The sequence below is a fragment of the Pangasianodon hypophthalmus genome, chromosome 12, assembly GCF_027358585.1.
Source record: "Pangasianodon hypophthalmus isolate fPanHyp1 chromosome 12, fPanHyp1.pri, whole genome shotgun sequence".
NCBI classification, from domain to species: Eukaryota; Metazoa; Chordata; class Actinopteri; order Siluriformes; family Pangasiidae; genus Pangasianodon; species Pangasianodon hypophthalmus.
Window position 1 is genome coordinate 6,246,096 of NC_069721.1, and position 18,289 is coordinate 6,264,384.

General features: G+C 38.3%; 2 protein-coding genes and 1 long non-coding RNA gene across 12 annotated transcripts in view; 2 read left to right on the top strand and 1 right to left on the bottom strand.

The window, feature by feature from the left end:
- Nucleotides 1-4,040, top strand: part of slc35g1 (solute carrier family 35 member G1) — an 8,946-nt gene extending 4,906 nt beyond the window's left edge. Inside the window, exons 2-3 of the mRNA XM_026914638.3 lie at nt 439-610; nt 2,160-4,040. Coding sequence (XP_026770439.3) covers nt 439-610; nt 2,160-2,910 — 923 coding nt within the window. The 3' untranslated portion in view covers nt 2,911-4,040. The remainder of the gene's footprint in view (nt 1-438; nt 611-2,159) is intronic.
- A 10,203-nt stretch (nt 4,041-14,243) lies between these two features.
- The window catches only part of plce1 (phospholipase C, epsilon 1), an 86,421-nt gene continuing 82,375 nt past the window's right edge, over nt 14,244-18,289 (top strand). For 6 of the 9 annotated variants that reach the window (XR_008302933.1, XM_053238608.1, XM_053238612.1 and 3 more), the window contains exon 1: nt 14,244-14,767. The gene's annotated coding sequence lies outside the window, so the exon portion shown is untranslated. Of the gene's footprint in view, nt 14,768-17,061; nt 17,552-18,289 lie in introns of those variants that run through there. The other 3 variants (XM_053238613.1, XM_053238614.1, XM_053238609.1) reach the window with 2 other exon arrangements.
- LOC128319480 (uncharacterized) lies at nt 14,774-18,281 on the bottom strand. Of its 2 annotated transcripts, none has more exons than XR_008302935.1 (3): nt 17,690-18,278; nt 17,454-17,615; nt 14,774-15,466 (listed from the first exon to the last, which is right to left on the bottom strand). It is a non-coding gene; the product is annotated as an uncharacterized LOC128319480 (long non-coding RNA). The 2 variants fall into 2 exon arrangements; XR_008302937.1 differs by lacking the exon at nt 14,774-15,466 and adding an exon at nt 16,950-17,085 and having other exon boundaries at nt 17,690-18,281.

An 18,289-nucleotide genomic window follows, 5' to 3' on the forward strand; every position in this document is an offset into this window, starting at 1 on the left:
CACTCCCCCAACAGGTAGTCAAATGAACCACACTGTTGTTTATTTCTTTAGAGATCATGAGATCAGCAAAACCCGATACCTCCGCATACTCACTGACACATCTCGGGTTTCTTCCCATTTCTGCATTCAGATCATTTCACAATGTACAAAGTCACAGTATCACATATCCGATGCTTATTTTACTGGAAGTTGGCCGAGTAGAGTACAATTCAGGGTTATGTTCTATAATGAAAAAAAATATTTTCAGTTAATATTACAGTCTTGACCGTCCTGATAGACTGTATTTTTTTTTTTTTAATCCATGTTTGTGTTTCAATCATTTCAAGAATTTTTGCTTTAATATTCCTTCACTGGTCTTTGTTGTTTTGAAAGAAGCATAGAATAAATTGAAATCTCTTTGTTCTGGTTTTGATTCTTTACATTTCTGTTTCCCATCAGAGAAGAAAGCATGTTCTGGCCTGGGCCTCATCTACACTCTCCTGGCCTCAGTCTTCTTTTCAGTTGCTGCTCTTCTCGTGAAGAAACTCGACGGTATTCACGCTGTGGAAATCAGTGCAATCCGCTGCTTTTTCCAGATGCTGTTCGTCATTCCAGCCATGATCTACCATAAGTAAGTTCCACTCCGAGTCAGTTTGGATCAGAAACCTGACTAGTTTTATTCGCTCAAAACTGGGAAAAGTACAATAGTGAATTCTAACCATACATTCACACTAGGGGCAGATAAGCGTCACTTGTAGTTTATCTCTTGTGGCTGTGTAGCGGCCGCTACTGTTGTCGCTTGTGGGCGTCCACTGTTTTTTTTAGTTCTGATGAGAATCAGCGAGAATCATTAGTGGCCAAAGATTTATAGTCACCAGCCCACTGTTTAATTTTTACATGCCACTTTTGTTTAAAATGTGTTTAAATTTGGTTTGCCAACAGTCTCTGCTACTTTTTTCAAGCTTTATTTTTCCTCCTAATGTTTCTATAAACATTTATTGAGAAGTCATAAATGACAGGATAAGTTGAAACCACAGCTAAAAGTTTTTCTACCATTTTTGACAGTTAAACAGTAAATGGGAACTACTTGCATGTACGACCTGAAATTGTGAGTGGGGAACTTAAGAAACATCAAACCACACACACACACTGTAGGAATAGTCCACGGAATCATTCAAGCCAATCATTTGGATTTGTCCCTTTACTACATCGTACCTCATTGCAATTAAGAAAATCTCTTTTCAGAATGTGCTTGTTGCTTTAACGCTAGCAGGTGTTACAGAAATCAGGGCTCCATGTCACACACATGCATAGAGAACTAATGGTCGTTGTCACTTTGTCACTCACTACTGTGAATTTAGTAATGCAGGGTTTCTCACCTATAGCTCTAGGGACCTACTGGGATTCCTAAATTCCAGTGCAAGCGATCCAGCTTGTCAGTTAAATATTAACCCTCTCATGAGATTTTACTATGCAGAGCAGTGGGTTCCCCAGACTGGATTTAAGAACCCCTGGAGCAGTTTATACAAAAAACACATGACACACTAAGTCTTATAATTTGTGTGTGCCATTTTAATGTTTTTTTTTTTAAAGTTTTTTGTATAAAGTGCTCCAGGGGTTCTTAAATCCAGTCTGGGGAAGTAATCACAGCTGTGCCAATATGTTTTAATACAACGGTTCTATAAACTAGAAATGAATATCGTGTAAGTGACATTTCGGACACAGTATGGCCAAATGTTCTGTTTATTTTTGCTCCGCTAGCAGAAACAGATCCCGAAGAAGCCACACTCACTTTATAGCGCACGGCTAGATGCCTAGTTAGCTAACATTGTTATGTACATCCCTGTTAAAGATGCTTCCGGTAAAATTGGTGTCCCTTTTTCCTTTTCATCTTCATCTGACGGGTTTTCATATTTTAAGTCAGAACTTCTATTCCTGAAAAGTATCGTTTGCCATGTCCACTGATGACTTCGCTAACACTACTGTAGTAACCGTTTCCAACTAGGAAGTGGAATTTTACGTGGTGAACCCAGACGAGTGAAGGGATACACACAGTGAAACAACTCAGTGTGGTTATAGGAAATATAAGCACTCTTGGAACACCACTCAACCAATCAAATGAGTGGACCAAACTAACTGTTGTATGAATATTTATAAAACACTCAGAATTTCTATTGCAGGACTGGTTTCCTGGGACCCCGGGGAATGCGGGTGTACCTGTTTCTGCGAGGTTTCCTCGGTTCCATCGCTATGATCCTGCTGTACTACGCCGTGCTCCAGATGCCCCTGGCTGATGCCACCGTCATTACATTCAGCAACCCTGTCTTCACATCCTTGCTGGCTTGGATCTTCCTCAAGGAGCGCTGCACTATATGGGATGTGATATTCACCATCTTCACCCTCACCGGTGTTATCCTAATAGCGAGGCCGCCCTTTCTCTTCGGGGGCGAGATCTCTGGCATTGAGGGCAACTACGACAACCACATAAAGGGCGCCGTAGCTGCCTTCTCAAGCGCCGTTGCGGTAGCATGCACGATTGTCATCTTGAGAAAGATGGGCAAGAATGTGCATTACTACCTCTCTGTGTGGTATTACGCTGTCCTGGGTTTCTGTGAGTGTATCGCGGTGATGTTCATCATAGATGAGTGGGCAATACCATCATGCGGCTGGGACAGGTGGAGCCTGGTGGCCATTGGGATCCTGGGCATCGGTGGCCAGATATTCCTTACCAAAGCACTGCAGGTCGAGAAGGCCGGCCCTGTGGCACTCATGAGGACCACGGACGTGGTGTTGGCCTTCATACTGCAATTCCTCTTCCTTAATCTCAAGCCGACGTGGTGGAGCGTCACTGGAGCATTGTGCGTGATTAGCAGCACCACCGGAGTGGCGATCAGAAAGTGGTACAGCAGTACTAGACATACAGCTGAGTAAAAAAAAAGCCTTAGTACACAGAGTTGACATTACATACACTTTTCTAGTACTTAATTTCCTGGCAACAAAAGTGTATTTTCCATACACGCTGAGTTTATTAGTCCGTTTATTAGGTGCTCCTAGGTATACACAACTCTGTATAATGTCCTACTCTGACCGAGTAATCTAAAAAAGATTTTTGTAGATGAGATATTATGCATCAGTTTGTTTGGTAATTGTTATACCAAAGATCCTGGATTTTATCTACATTTTGAAAATGACTTTACATTTTATATATTACTATAGAATTTGCTACTATAACTTTTATACATCGTTACGGCATCTTTATCATGTTTATCAACTTTAATTAACTTTCTATTTAGGTATACTTATGTATATTTATTTTTCTAAATTAAGCAAGAATGAGATCCTGTATTTATAGAAATGTATTATTATTATTATTATAGACTGCTGGACAGAAAATTATTCTGAAAGAGAGTGCTTCTGCACTCGACCACTGAGGCAGCAATATTTTTTTTTTTTTTAGAGGCTTAATTTAAAAAAAGTGCCATGAAATGTCATGGACACACCTGCTGTATTTTATTAGTAATAAACAGTTTTAATTGAGCAAATATGATATTATAACTTTGATTGAGTTTGACTGAATGTTATAAAGCACTTCTCTGAAAATTATAAACCTTGACTTAAACTTTGTTCCAGTGTAGTCTAGGACATTTTACTGCACAAACATTAACAAGATAAATATTGATTTATGCTTTTATTTATTAATTTGTTTAAGCATATTGCACACTTATTGCACAAGACTAAAATAATGCACTTTGCTTGATTGTTCATACGACATATTTTTGCCCAATTTGACAGTTTGCTCCAATTAAGAACATTTTAACCTTTTCTTATGGATTCATTTGATGTAAGAACGCTTCATGTTTGTATAACATGGAAGTACTTGGCACTGACTATGTCAGGGTAATCAAAAGCACTCACTGAATGAGTAGCGTAATTCATCTGTTGCCTTAAAACTTTGCCATGATGCAATATCTGTTCAAATCCATCCATACAATATTCCATCCATTCATGTCATTTATTTGACTTTGAGTTGACAGTTTAAATAAAGTCTGCTGTATTGTTTATATACATGTGTGTGTTTTTTCATTCTTCACTATTACTAAATGTTAACTAATCAGTTGTTTTACACTTATAGCAACTGTACTATATTCACAAAACAACATTATTAACCGATATTAAAAAAGGTCCTAAATTGTAGACGTCTAAGATAACCAGCCTTGATTGGTTTAGTTTAACAGAAACCGAAGGCATAACATAGAGCATGTTGTATGTTTTAGTCACATGTACAACTGTCTTTGGTTAAAATGATGTGGTATTAACATGCTGGCTGATACACATATTTATACCACAGCACTGTTTAATTCTCAAATGTGATTCATTTGCTATAACAGTACAGCTAGACAGTAGTGCCAGCTGCAAGACTGATATCAATGCACTCTTTCTAATATGTTACCATTTTTATGGGGACTTCTGTGAGGAGATAAGGATGGATGTTGCACAACAGTAAGTGTAACTTTAAACAGATGTGTTGTTCTTTAACAAATAAAGAAATTAGTTTTGGCAAATTGCTGTGGTATAAGAGGAACAAAACACTATGGGATGTGGTGTTATAGGAAAATAATCAACTTCAGGGTGGTAAGAGTAAGTATGCTTTGCATTGGCCTGCATCACACCACCATGCCGTTTATTATTTTCCTATAACAACATGGCCTGTCATGTTTTATTCCTTGGTTATTAATTTGACAAAATTTTATCCAAAGCAGCTTACAAGTGAGGCAAAATCCAATCCAAGCACAGGACCTTTAACAGCCATCAGTGATGTCGAGGCTGTGTTGAGGTGTGGAGCTGGAGCAGGAGAAAAAACAGGAAACAGCAAGTTGCAAGTGAAATCGATGTAGTGAACAGGAGTCTGCAGTCCATTCTGAAGTGTACTCTACTGCCTCCGAAGGTTCCACCCTTCACAGTGAGAACTCTAAAGGGTCTCCTCTACAGGGATTGAAATTACCAGCCATTTGGAACGTACTTGAGCGTCATTTTAGAAGGCACAATCTCTGATAATGATGTAAACGAGAACAAGTACTACAATTTAATAATGTACAAGTGGAATGAGCAACAAAAACTTACCCAAGCTGCCACCAGTTTAATTTAAAAGCCACTTTTCACAAATGTAAATGCACAAGCTCTAGACTTTTACCTTAGGTAGCGATTAAAAAAAAAAAAAAACATTAAAGCTACATGTAGTCTTTACTTACACTTTAATAGAACCAAATATTACATAAGGATGGTTTTAATTAACCCTTTGATGTAAATGCTTTTCATTCACTTCAGGGTGGTGATGAGAAGCTTGGATAGTTTCTTGTGTGTAAGCGCACTAATGCCTGAGACCTTCCAACAGTCACAAAGATAACAGGGTATGTGAGGATGAACAAAAGACTACAGGTTGGTGTGGGAGGGCAGTAAAAGGTAAAGATCATAGCTTGAAGCTATGTCGTGTGTTAAGGACTTTAGAAAGTAAAAGTGAAGGAAAATACAGTACGTTTTAATCAGCACCACCATCATGGTGAGACTACTAAGGAAACTGGCCCAGGCCCAGGCCATGTCGAGGCATAGAAGTTCCGCTGACATGTGGTATAGACATATTTTATCAGATCACTGTGGTCAAAAACATGGGTCATGGCCTAGCCTGGCAGGCCTGATTACAAGGGGTGTGGTATGATATCCTGAAACTTTGGTGTCTCCATATTTTATGCTATACGGTGAAGTTTTTAAAAATGACCATAGGGAGACAAAGATGGCAGTAATAAACTATTAGCCTAGTAAAAAAAGCCAGTTTTTTACCATTAAAATGAATGAATTGCTGTTACATAAAAATAGACTCATAACATAGTGGACTTGCAATAAAATGTGTCCATTTTTAAGAAACAAAACTATTTTCTGTTTCTTTTTCCAAGGGAATTTTGTCTACATTACATGTAATGTAACAATGTTGGAAAAAATCTGCCTCAAATCATTGCTGATGACTTTATTAACTTCTGTGACCTACATTTCATTTGAGACTGCTTACATCCTGTACCTCTACTGTCCCTTCTACCTCTAGGTCATCTATATACTGTCTTCAGTACAGAGGTTATAGAAGAGAAATGATTTATAATCGCACTATCCGGTGTCACCCAGATGACGATGGGTTCCCTTTTGAGTCTGGTTCCTCTCAAGGTTTCTTCGTCATGTCGTCTCAGGGAGTTTTTCCTGGCCACGGTCGACTTTGGCTTTCTCATTAGGGGTAAATTTATATTCAGAATATATATATTTCTGTAAAGCTGCTTTGTGACAATGTCCATTGTTGAAAGTGCTATACAAAAAATATGTTTATAGATGGACCACTGTGTGAAGAGTTTTGCACAAAAATAAATGTGCTCTGTAAAATGTTTTGAACTTTGAGGCCATGGCTTGAGCAAAAGACAGGTTTGGTTATTGAGAATTAGGTTTTCAGTGTGGAGAATAAACTGCAATAAGCCAAAAGTGGTATTCCAGTAGGGGGCAGAAGATGCCTGTGAATAGAAGAAATATTGCCTTGTTTGGTTTGATTTAATCTTAAATCTAATTCAAATGCTTATGCACCATTTCTGTACTGTAACAAAACCTATTAATGAGATTAGACGGCTCATGAAATTGCAAAATGTTGTGTAATGATTTCCTCCTATTAGATTATACATTGTTAATCAAATGTAACATCTAGCAGCATATTCAGCAGAAATAGGGAATTTTACTTTACGGCCTTCTCCACACTTTATATTAAAGTCTTTCACAATCAATGAGATATTCTCACTTGAGATATAACACCAAAATGAAAACATTGGGATAAACATAGTTTCTCCTCTGGACCTGTAATGAGCAACCTTTTTTTAAAATGATTTTGTTCATTCGTTGATTCATTTTACATACTATTTTTATTTAATAGTATTTATGTTTGCATACTGTGTACTTTTAGTCATTTCCTTTGCCTGTTATTCTGTCATTATTTTTGTCCATTATTGTTCAAGGCATTAACTGTTCTTTCAGAAGCCTTTCTATATAACTTCTGATAGTAAATGTCACTGTTGCATCTGAATCACAACTGTAAACTGACAAGTACAAAAGAAACCTCTTTCCTTTCCATTGATTAGCCGTTCTAAACACCTGAGTTTCCAAGTATAACAAGACACTGCAAAAAGAATAGTGAAAAAAAAAAAATTAACAAAGACAGTTTAGAGCTCTTGTGTCTAACCTTCTGACCTTCAGTTTTTTATTCTAAAACCCACATCTGTTGCTTCAAATCTTTCCTGTTTGAATAATAAGTTTGAACAGTAATTACTATTGCTGTAAACAAGTGAACCACTAGTAGTTAGATCAGCAGCAGTAGTCATTTTCTTGACGAAATAAAAAAAAAGATCTTTTCCCATGACGAAAACTAAACAGTGACAAAATAATAATTCACTTTTCTGTTCAAAATATGTCAAAATGTAAAGGCATTTTCCTTACCTAATAAAAACGAGGTGAAACTGGGAGAAATGGTCATAATGATTGGACAAAGGTAGGACTTTTTGCCCCCTCATATTTGCACACAGAATTCATGAAGATGTGCTCCTTATTTGTTTGGTAACATTAGCGACCTTTTCGATTACAGTGCCATTATTTAGGGATAAGTAAGGAATCAAAGACTTGAGAGTATACTGTTATAGAAAAATAATCAACAGTGGCGAATGGTGGTGATATTAGATGGGAGGACTAAAATCTAATATCTATGAATATCTTGACAATTAAACTGTTTAATTGTAGTTTAATTGTCAAGTTATTGACAGATATTAGATTTTAGCCCTCCCATCTAATATCACCACCATCCGCTGCTGTTGATCCACCACTGTCCTGCATATTTTAGTGTTTTCCCTGCTACCATCCCACCTGAGTCAACTAGTCAACTAACTGATATCCTTTCCTGAGTTGAAGTGAGTGTGTAGAGCAGGGAAAACAATCAAATCAGCAGGACAGGGGGTATTCCAGGACTAGATTTGAGAACCTGTGAGTTATATTAGAGCAGCTATGAAAAGTCCTTCCCTCTTTTTCACATTCTTCAAGTTAAGACAAATCATAGCTTGTTACGTCATCAAGAAACCTGAAAGCACAAAGTTCTCCCTCCTGAAGACTCTCTCATTGCAGAAAATGTTCTGACCATTACAAAGCTTTGACACTGGAGACTCCTTCCCTAAATGTTCAATAAAAGTCTCCTTACAGAAAGTTTACCAAATTAATGACTATACATTTTTCTTTGTTAATTAACAGCATGGTTTTTAATCTGTTTATTACTAGTCGTAGATTATGTAGTGTCTGCCAGACATGTCTCTGTGAATGAGATACTACAGAAGCGATAATGTATTAGAACATGCATATTAATATAAACATGTGATTTGCCTTGCAGCCAGCACTATTGTTATAGAAAAGTAATCGACATCTTCCGGCTCATAAGATTCCAGAATTCAGATCTATGTTATAAAATGTTTTATCCCCTAGGAAAAACTGCATTGTGGCATATCTGTTGTGTTAGGCTAATATGATACTAGCATAACTGATGACACTCACCAAAGTCTCTGAAATAAATGTAATTTTATGAAGTGTATGCAGAGTAATAAATTAGAGTAACCTTATTAAATGCACCTTGCTTATGAAGGAGCTGCTACATGTTGGAGAATCTGTCATAGCCACATGATGTTTCAACAACTCCAGAACTTTTATTTAGCCAATGCTCAACAAAAGAGAAGGAGAATGGCTTTAGTAACCCTGCAATGGCAATATGCATTTATACAGCAATCTGGCATTTCATTTAAGAAGGAATTCAAATTTAGAAAATTATTGCATTGCGGTTTGGAAACATTGAGAAAATTGAAAGGAGAAAGAGCTGAAAATGTAGTTTTTATTGACTAAAACAGTTTTAGTTGTCTAAAACTAGAAATAACCAAATAACTAAAATATGACTACATCGATAATCCATTTTTGTCAACAGACCAAGACTAATGAAATAAATCCAAAGTAGCTGTTCAGGTTAACACTGCTCAGCAGAGACTTGTTGTAGATGTCCTCAAAATCCAACTCCAGAACAAAAAGGGCCACAGGTGCTGTACGTACTTGAACCTCATAACATCAGAGTTGAGGTCAAAACTGAAGTGACTTCTCAGGCCCATAGGTGGACGGCCATAGGTAGACCCAGTGGGGCCTGACTAAAAGGTTTGTATTTTCATCAGATGAGAAAGAATTGGGGTCAAGTATATATGCAAAACCTGACATCTCTTAAAGTGTAAATTTTTTTTATAAGAGAGGGAAAACCCATAACTTTGAATTATGTTGGATTACATGCAGTGTAATGGTTTGGCTCCAAATGGACGCTCAAACATTCCTTCTGGATGGGATAAAGATTCCTTTAAGGGAGAACTGGGACTTGGAAAAATCATTAAAACTCTGCCCAAAACACATGGCTGGCACAGAGTATGCACTTCACATGTAGTCCACTTCTCCCACAGAATATTCAACATGTACTTCATTAATATCTTCAGCCTGGCTGCCTGGCAGAGGGTCAGTATTGTCTACTAAACTGAAATAATTTAACAAGGCATACATCAGAATCAAGCATTAAACAATACTGAGATGGAATATAACGTGCCTTTACTGAGTTATATATGCAAGTTTTATACAAAGCATTTCATTTACTGAATATTCATTACTATAGCAAGTACTTGATCAGGCTAGAGAGGCACTGGTCTTTAGTGCAATGCTTTACTTGCTGTGTGAGAGATAGGTAAATGGCCATGATAACCAATTGGGGAATGCTCAGAATTGAGCTTCCTATTTTCTTTGATTATCCTTGTGATGTTTCTACAACTTGATTAAAGTTCACACAGAGACTCGTCTACCACAAGGCATTTATGGTAGAGTGGCCAGACAGAAGCCACTCCTCAGCACTCAGTCAAAATGCTCAGGACCTCAGATTGTGTGATGGTTCACCTTCACAACCATGAAAGATTGACAACAGAAAAATGGCTTCTGGAAGAGCCCTGAATTGAACCTGACTGAATATCTCAGGAGACCTGAAAATCCAACCTGACGGAGCTTGAGAGGTTTTGTAGAGAGGAATGTGAGAAAATCCCCAAATCTGATATGCCTAAATTGTGGCTCCATACCAAAGACTTAAAGCTGTAATCTCCGCCAAGGCAGCTTCAACAAAGAACTGAAAGAGGGTTAGAATATTAGTATTTGTAATTTGTCAGTTTTTTTTTAATATTTTAATAAACTTATAAATATTGTGAAAACGTGCTTATGCTTTTTCTATTATTTAGTCTTTTGCAAACTGACATTATAAATGGATGTAATGAGTTTGCCATAACATAACATAAAGTAACACAGAGCATAAAAGAGTTACAATATTTGAACTTCACACTAACATGTAGCTGTTTATATACACTATATAATGGTTGCAAGATGCTATACTGATATAAATAATGCAGCTCTTTCCTTATAATATGCTATATGATTTTCTAACAGGGTTTCCTAAAAGAGAAAACAAACACAATTCCTCTTCTGATAATCTACTGAATGCAAAGAACCTGAAAGAACCATATGACCCTGCCACTGCAGTGCTCTATGACATTTAATGGTATTTGATTAGATAACATTAACATTTGATTAGATACCATGATGGAAAAAAGACTGACATACAGTCTCAGAAACAGGTACTAAACTCTACCAGTGCTTGTCATTGGGGTGTTACCCCTCAAGGGAATGTCATTTTGTACCCTTTTAGAAATCTTTCTCAGTCACATTCAGTAACTCCTTTATCCCGGTTAGGGTCACAGTGAATCCAGAATCTAGCCTGCGAAACTGGGTATGAGGCAAGAATACAACCTGGATGGGATACCAGTCCATCGCAGTGCACCAAACACACACATTTATACACTCATTCATACATGGGGCAATATATCTTATCAAATCCACCTACTGGCAGGTTTTTAGGAGGTAGGAGGAAGTCTGAGAACTTCTAGGAAACACAGGGAGAACATGCACAGAGTCTCCACACAGACAGTAACTCAAGCTCAGGATTAAACTGTGGACCCTGGAGCTGTCAGGCAGCAATACTACCCATCTTTCATCAGATAAAGTAAGGTAATATACCTTTAAACTCATTTAATGTTCAAAAGTGGTTCTTAAGGAGTACCTGTACAATAAATGAAGTAAGGACTACATTCACTGAAAGGTATATGCCAAAGGTACAAATGATGTACCCTTGAAAGTACCACCCTAGTGAGAAGCAATGGAATTTTTTCATATAACTCCACCTACTAGTGCTGCAACATATTTGTCGGCACCTGATGGGCTGATGTGTTCCTTGCCTAGAAAAGAAGATCAGAACTACTGAATGGTATACTATAAATTGAACTTGAACATTTGTTCATCCTCAGTAGGTACTTATTCCTGGTCAGGGCTGCGGTGGATCCAGAGCCTATCCTGGGAACACTGGGTGTGAGGCAGGAATACACCCTGGGTGGGATGCCATTCCATTGTAGGGCACCACACACACACACACCTAGGGTTAATATAGAGTAGCCAGTTCATCTACTGGCATGTTTTTGGGAGGTGGAACGAACCTGGAAGACCTGAAGAAAACCCAGGCAGCACATGTAAAGCTCCACACCCTACTCACTGCAAACTACACCACTGTACCACCCTTCATAGTTCTTGACAATGCTTCAAACTCCACAGTGTATCATTAGCTTAACATTCATGCTCTCTGCAGCATACCGGCAAATTATCTTCTAGAGTCAACTGGTATAGACAATTGTCTAAAGAAAATTGTAACATTTTGTTACGATTTGTCACTACAGCTAAACCGTCCGTGGAAACATAGTCAAACAGGTACAATCTCCCAAATCTAAAACACACACAACCGTCACACAGCCCTTGTTGCGCCATAAACAAACTGATCCAAAGTTCAGCATGTTGCACAATCATGCTTTAATTACTGATAAAACGAAGCATCCAGGAACTGTGTACATAACAAATTTAAAGCTTGGCGTCATAAAGAAAAAGACTTACCAGTTTTATAATTCTATACCTTGCTTGACAAAGGGAAACAATACAACAAAAAAGGAGGGATTGTTCTTCTAACCATTGGAACTTAATCAACAGACTGGTGGGAGATGAGGGCTGTGTTGGAATGATCAAGGTTCCCTTGTAACTTTCTTTGACGTTGCTTGAGAATGGCATGGGGCATTCCAAAAGATGAGAAGCCGTTAAAGAAATGTGCTGGCAGAGATGATAATTAAGCAATAGAAATAAAAAAAAACTGGCATGTCTGCTTTATGTGTGTGTCACTGGGTGTGTCATATGAGGTTTTTTTTTTGCAAGTACTCCAACACAGGGGCTCTCAAAGGAATTTGCTATGAATGAATGATAATTCAGTTCTTTGCTATGTACGTGTTTTCACGTTAAGGTATTTTGTCCATAAACTGCGTATGACCTTACACTCTCAAAAAGAGAGTTGCTGGGGTGCTATCTAGATCTTTCTACGCCATTTACCTAGAATGATGCATATAGTGTACCTTTAAAGCTTTACTCTAAAAGGTAATTATGGTACAATTATGTACCTTAAATCTTTTTTACTTACACTATATCCACATTTCTGGATGAAACATACATATTAATGGTACAAAAAATAAGGGAGGGGCAGCGTGTAGCGTCACAGCTCCAGGGTTCCCGGTTCGATCCTGAGCTTGAGTTACTGTCTGTACAGAGTGTTGCATGTTGTTTGAATGGGTTTCCTCTGGGTTCTCTGGTTTCCTCCCACCACCCAAAAACATGTCGGTAGCTGGCTTGGTGACACTCTAGGTGTGTGTGGTGCCTTGTGGTGGACTGGTGTCCCATTCAGGGTGTATTCTCACCTCACTTCTAGTGTTCCTGAGATAGGCTCTGGATCCACCACGACCCGTACTGACAAGAAAAGGTACAGCTTATTATAAAAAGATTATATAAAAATAATGTTATAATAAAGTCACCACTTTATTTACACACACTAGTTAGTACAGTACAATACAGTTGTTTTGATAGTTAAACCAGCGACTTAGCGGGGAAAACAGAGTAGTGATGTCAGAAGTACGTGTTCTAATCAGTGCGAGAGTTGGGAGGTTAATTGGCTTGTTAACAGTGTTAGAAATATTTCTGGTCAATTAGGCGTAAACTACGGAAGCCCCAAGAGACCATGCATTGTTATTTTTTTACTTTCTTGTTTTCTCGTAATCACTAATTAATTTTCGTGTGATCTCAACATAGCTAGTTCTTCTCTCGTGATCACGACGTGAAAGGAATTTGTTCATCCATGATGATGCAGGATTGTGCTAAGCTTTTGCTGCCTCCAGAACAATAAAAACAACATACGTTGTTATGTCGAATACACAGAAAAATTAAGTCGTGACCACGATAAAACAACTTTTATGTCGCTATCACTAAAAAACAACTATTTCGTTATGTGATCACAAGAAAATTAAGTTGTGATCACAATAAAACAACTTATTATGTGGAGATTACGAGAAAATTAAGTCGTGATCATGAAAAAACAACTATTTTGTTATGTGATCACGAGAAAACCACTTATGTGGAGATCAGGAGAAAATTAAGTTGTGATCATGAGAAAACAACCTTTGTAATGTCGATATCAAGAAAAAACAACTATTTTGTTATGTGATCACAAGAAAATTAAGTCGTGATCACAAGAAAACAACTTATTATGTGGAGATCACGAGAAAACTTATGTGGTGAGAAAATTAGGAGAAAGTTAAGTTGTGATCATGAGAAAACAACTTTTGTCATGTCGATATCGCGAAAAAACAACTATTTTGTTATGTGATCACAAGAAAATTAAGTCGTGATCACAAGAAAACAACTTGTTATGTGGAGATTATGAGAAAATTAAGTCGTGATCGCAAGAAAACAACTTGTTATGTGGAGATTATGAGAAAATTAAGTCGTGATCACGAGGAAAAAAGACACACACACACACACACACACACACACACACAAAAAATAATAATGCATGGCCTCTTAGGGCTTCCGTAGTTTACGCCTAATTGACCGGAAATATTTCTAACACTATTAACAAGCTAATTAACCTCCCAACTCTCGCGCTGATTAGAACGTTATAACACGTACTTCTGACGTCACTACTCTGTTTTCCCAAGTCGCTGGTTTAACTATCAAAACTGTATACACTGTACTAACTAGTGTTCGTAAATAAAAGCGGTGACTTTATTATAACATGATTTTTAGATAATTTTTATTAATAAGCTGTATCTTTGCTTGTCAGTGAATGTAATATAATGCAATGTAATGTAAGGTAAAGGCACTTAAGGGTAATTCTGTAGTGCACCAAAAACACTGTAGATAAGTGTAGGGAAGTCAGTAGGGTTTTATGGAAAAGAGTGCATGGAGGGGAAAAAAATAAACATGGCGCAGATAAGCACTGGGCTGGAAGGTGGGTTTGAGGGTAGGCGCGCGCTTGTGAAAGCAGAGCTGTGTGCCTGTTTCCCCGCATTCCTATGATGTGACACCTCAAAGGCTCTGCCTCAGTGTGCAGACTGCTCACAGTGCACGCAGTGTGCTCTCTGCTCACTGCACAGCCTGGGATCTCTCTTTAAAGTCAGAAGAAACCTGAAAGCCTGTTGTGCTGTCTTTAACGTTAACACCACAGAGACGCTTTAAGAGGTCTTGCTGAAGTGAGGTGAGTGCTCTTGCAAAGCGGCTGATTTGCATCCACGTGCTGGAGACTCTACTGTTATAATGCATGCTTGTAGTATTTGTGAACTGCTTTCTAGACACTCACTCTGCCTTTGTGTGTGCCCGCACGCGCGACTTCACATTTTCCACTGAGACTCAGAAGTGATCCTGAGCTTCTGTTAGGTTTGTGTTTGTGTTGTTTCATCCTTTAGAGCCTTGTTTTGAGTGTTCATGCATAGGGTTGGTCTGTTCAGTTCAGTCACATCACACAAATGATGTGCAGAAGTGATGCTCCATAAGTGCTCAGGGCTTCCCAAACCCCTTCAACCATAAATAATCTACCTTCAACTATACTAACATTTAAGTGAAACTTAACTAATAAATGCCAAAACCTGCTTCTTAAAGCATGACACTTTTCAGTTTGTGTAATACACAGGGTGTCCCAAAACTCTCCATACGCAAGGGACTCTGTTTGCCAGGACCACGTCGGTTGTGCCTTTGTCAGTAGATGTTCATGGATGTCCACTTCTCGGTTGGTCCGCAACACTTCCAGTCTTTTTGAATTGGTTAATAAGTTTGGCAGCAGTGTTGTGTAATACGCTTGCCATGTTTCCTGTTAAAGTCCATCGCAAACCTTGCGACAGCTTCCCAATCCAGCCATGAGAATAATTTCAATACGTTCTTCTTTTTTCTTAAAGGCTATCTGAAAAAAAATATATAAACTGAGTATGCAAAAATTTGGAAGACATTTTGCTAAGAAAGTGTTAATTTCTCCTGTGTATGGAGACTTTTGGGACACCCTGTATATTGGCATCTTTACTATCTGTTTTTGTATTTTTATTATTACAATTTGAATGTAAAACCATAGATGCTGACATTGCGACATAGCAACATTGACATGTCGATGAGAGTCTAAAATCCACAGCTAGTTGAACTCCTAGGGGTTGACGAACCATAGGGTTGTTAGACCCTGGATTCGCTTACATTTACCGACATTTGCATACTGCAGACTGCTCTCGTTTTCATTCTGCTGTCTAATCTTAAATATGAATTGTCTTTTTCTGATATAGAAGATTGGACAGTAGACGAAATGCATGAGGCAAGTCTGCAGTATGCAGACTGCTTGCAATGCATTTGAAGCTATTTTTCTATCTTAGAGTCTGTGAAATCGGTGTATGTAGCTTCAATCTGCAGTTGTGGATTCTCCTAATTTGATGGTGTAATGTAATATGCTGAGGTTTTGCTGGTTTTGTTTCAGTGGCACTTTTTGAGTTCGACTGCTGATCTCCATTCCTGGTTCAGTGGCATCATGGAAAACTTGAACAAATGGAAATGGATTGGCTTGTCACGGGCTGTTTTGTTTATGAGACCTTTAATGAACTCTTTGGATATAAGATCAAGCTATTGCCCCTAGGTTTTAATGGCAATAAAAAGGTTTCAATGCAGGTATCAAGTTGGCTCTCTTTAGGCCTGTCTAAAAGTTTGTGGCTGTTATCTCGTTAAATTTGACACAAGTCCATTTCCTCAATTGACACTGATGCAGAAGTGCTATAAAATATTTTATGTCCCTGTCACATTGACAGTTTGGAGTTCAGCCAGTAAAAGAGGTAAAACACAAAATCCACGCCTGTGGATGTGTCAAGTCCTATTCAATGAAACAAATGGATTATTTATGCTAAGATGGATTTGTTGTTCCTAATACCTTATTTTAATGTGCCATACATGAGAGTGTATGTGTGAAACCTGCACATACCTACGTTTATATGGCAAAACTGGTAGCTCTGAGTTATCAGGCCAACCCATGACACACCCACAGATGTAAAATCAGTTAAAGGATTGTCAGAATGAAACTATGTTATGGAAGACTGAGGACCAGGTGACACTACATTTACAATTATGAATCCATATTTAAATATGAAATATGTACGTTCTGTAGAATGAATTTGTATAATTTCTACTATTCTTGATTGCCTGTAGTTACCTGGTGCAACTTGTGCTTTGTTATCAAGACCCATATAGTCTTCCCAGTTGTTAATGTTTCATTGTCAGTTGTTTGTTGTTGTCTTGTATGGTTTCAGTGAATGACACAGTTTTGTCTTGCTACAGCCTGCCTGTATTGAGTCATGGATGAAACTCTGCTCTAGTTCTTTAGCCCGTGTGGCCTCTCGCCTCCTGGCTTGAACCTAGTTGTGTGTGTTTTGTGGTTGTGTGAGCTAGTGGGTGTGCGTGATTGAGGGTGAGTGGGAGGAGGGGGGAAATTCCCGTAATTCCCCAAACTTCCATGCCTGATCACGCAGCTTCACACCCTCCCTCACCGCCAGTCTGGAAACAGTTGAAACAGGTTGCTGATGAAGACGTAGGCATTTTGGAGAAAAGATCTAAATCAGGATTAACTTCTCATCCATTAAAATTGGCTCCAAGTGTTTGTTCACACTGGATTTCTCTGGGAGAGTTCTGTGTAGTCAGTCTGTCAGCTTTGATCAGTTACAGTGTTTATTTGTAAAAGGCAGTCGCTAGCTGAATAATCTGTTCCTGTTTGAGTTCTGATATGCAATCTTTTACTTTTAAGTGGTTGTAACAGTTTTATTGTGCTCATTATCTCTTTGGGAATCAATCTCAGCTGTCAACACTCACTTTTGAATAAGACTCCATGCCTTATTTAGCGAGTGTGTCATGTGAAAGCCTGTTACCTGTGAGCGTTTATTGTAAGACTGACGGTGTGTCCTTGTTCATCTCCCACACGAACCTCGTTCACACGACTGTTGCGGTGCTTGACAAAACACAACAGGTATGTTTTACTTATTGTCTAGTTGAAAACGAGGCTAGGTGTTAGTTGATAGTTGATGCATCTCCTGAAAAAGAAATAACACAAGTTAGACTGAAATATGTTTTCTGTTTTGGATATTGTTGTACAGAAGCTTTTAACCTTTTGAGAAGATTTAGATAGTCAGATTTTGATTTTGTGGCTTAGCTGTATAGCAGTTGTGGCATTTTCCATCTTAGTGTCGATGCATTTTCCTTCTGGACCCCCTTGGCCTCCCTGTCTTTCCCTCACGATCTGAATCAGATGACTCTGACAGTGAACCCTGGAAGATGGCTCCATGCTGTATTAGCGCAGAGATTTATAGCCATGTGTGGGTGTGGGAACTATAGTGGTGGACCTTGACTGGCTGAACAGACCCAAAATCAATAGAACTAATCCCCCCCCCTTTCCTAGTCGGTTTGGGCTACCCCCAGCAAGGCCTCACATTCCAGAAGCCCACACATTTTTAAAGTGTGATTTTATTTTTCCTGATGCTCCAGGGCTGAAATTTTTTTTTGGCTAACTGTGATTTCCTCACAGAAAACTATTTCTCAAGTACACATGAGAATCTCACCTGATGTGAAATAACAGCCAGAATACCATGGAATGTCTGTGAGATTCCTGCTCTGTTTTCTTTTTTGCTCAGCTTTGGATGCCTTGCTTACCAGTCAAATAAAATTTACTTTAATGCTATACTTGTTTATTAATGTTTATTTGTTTTTT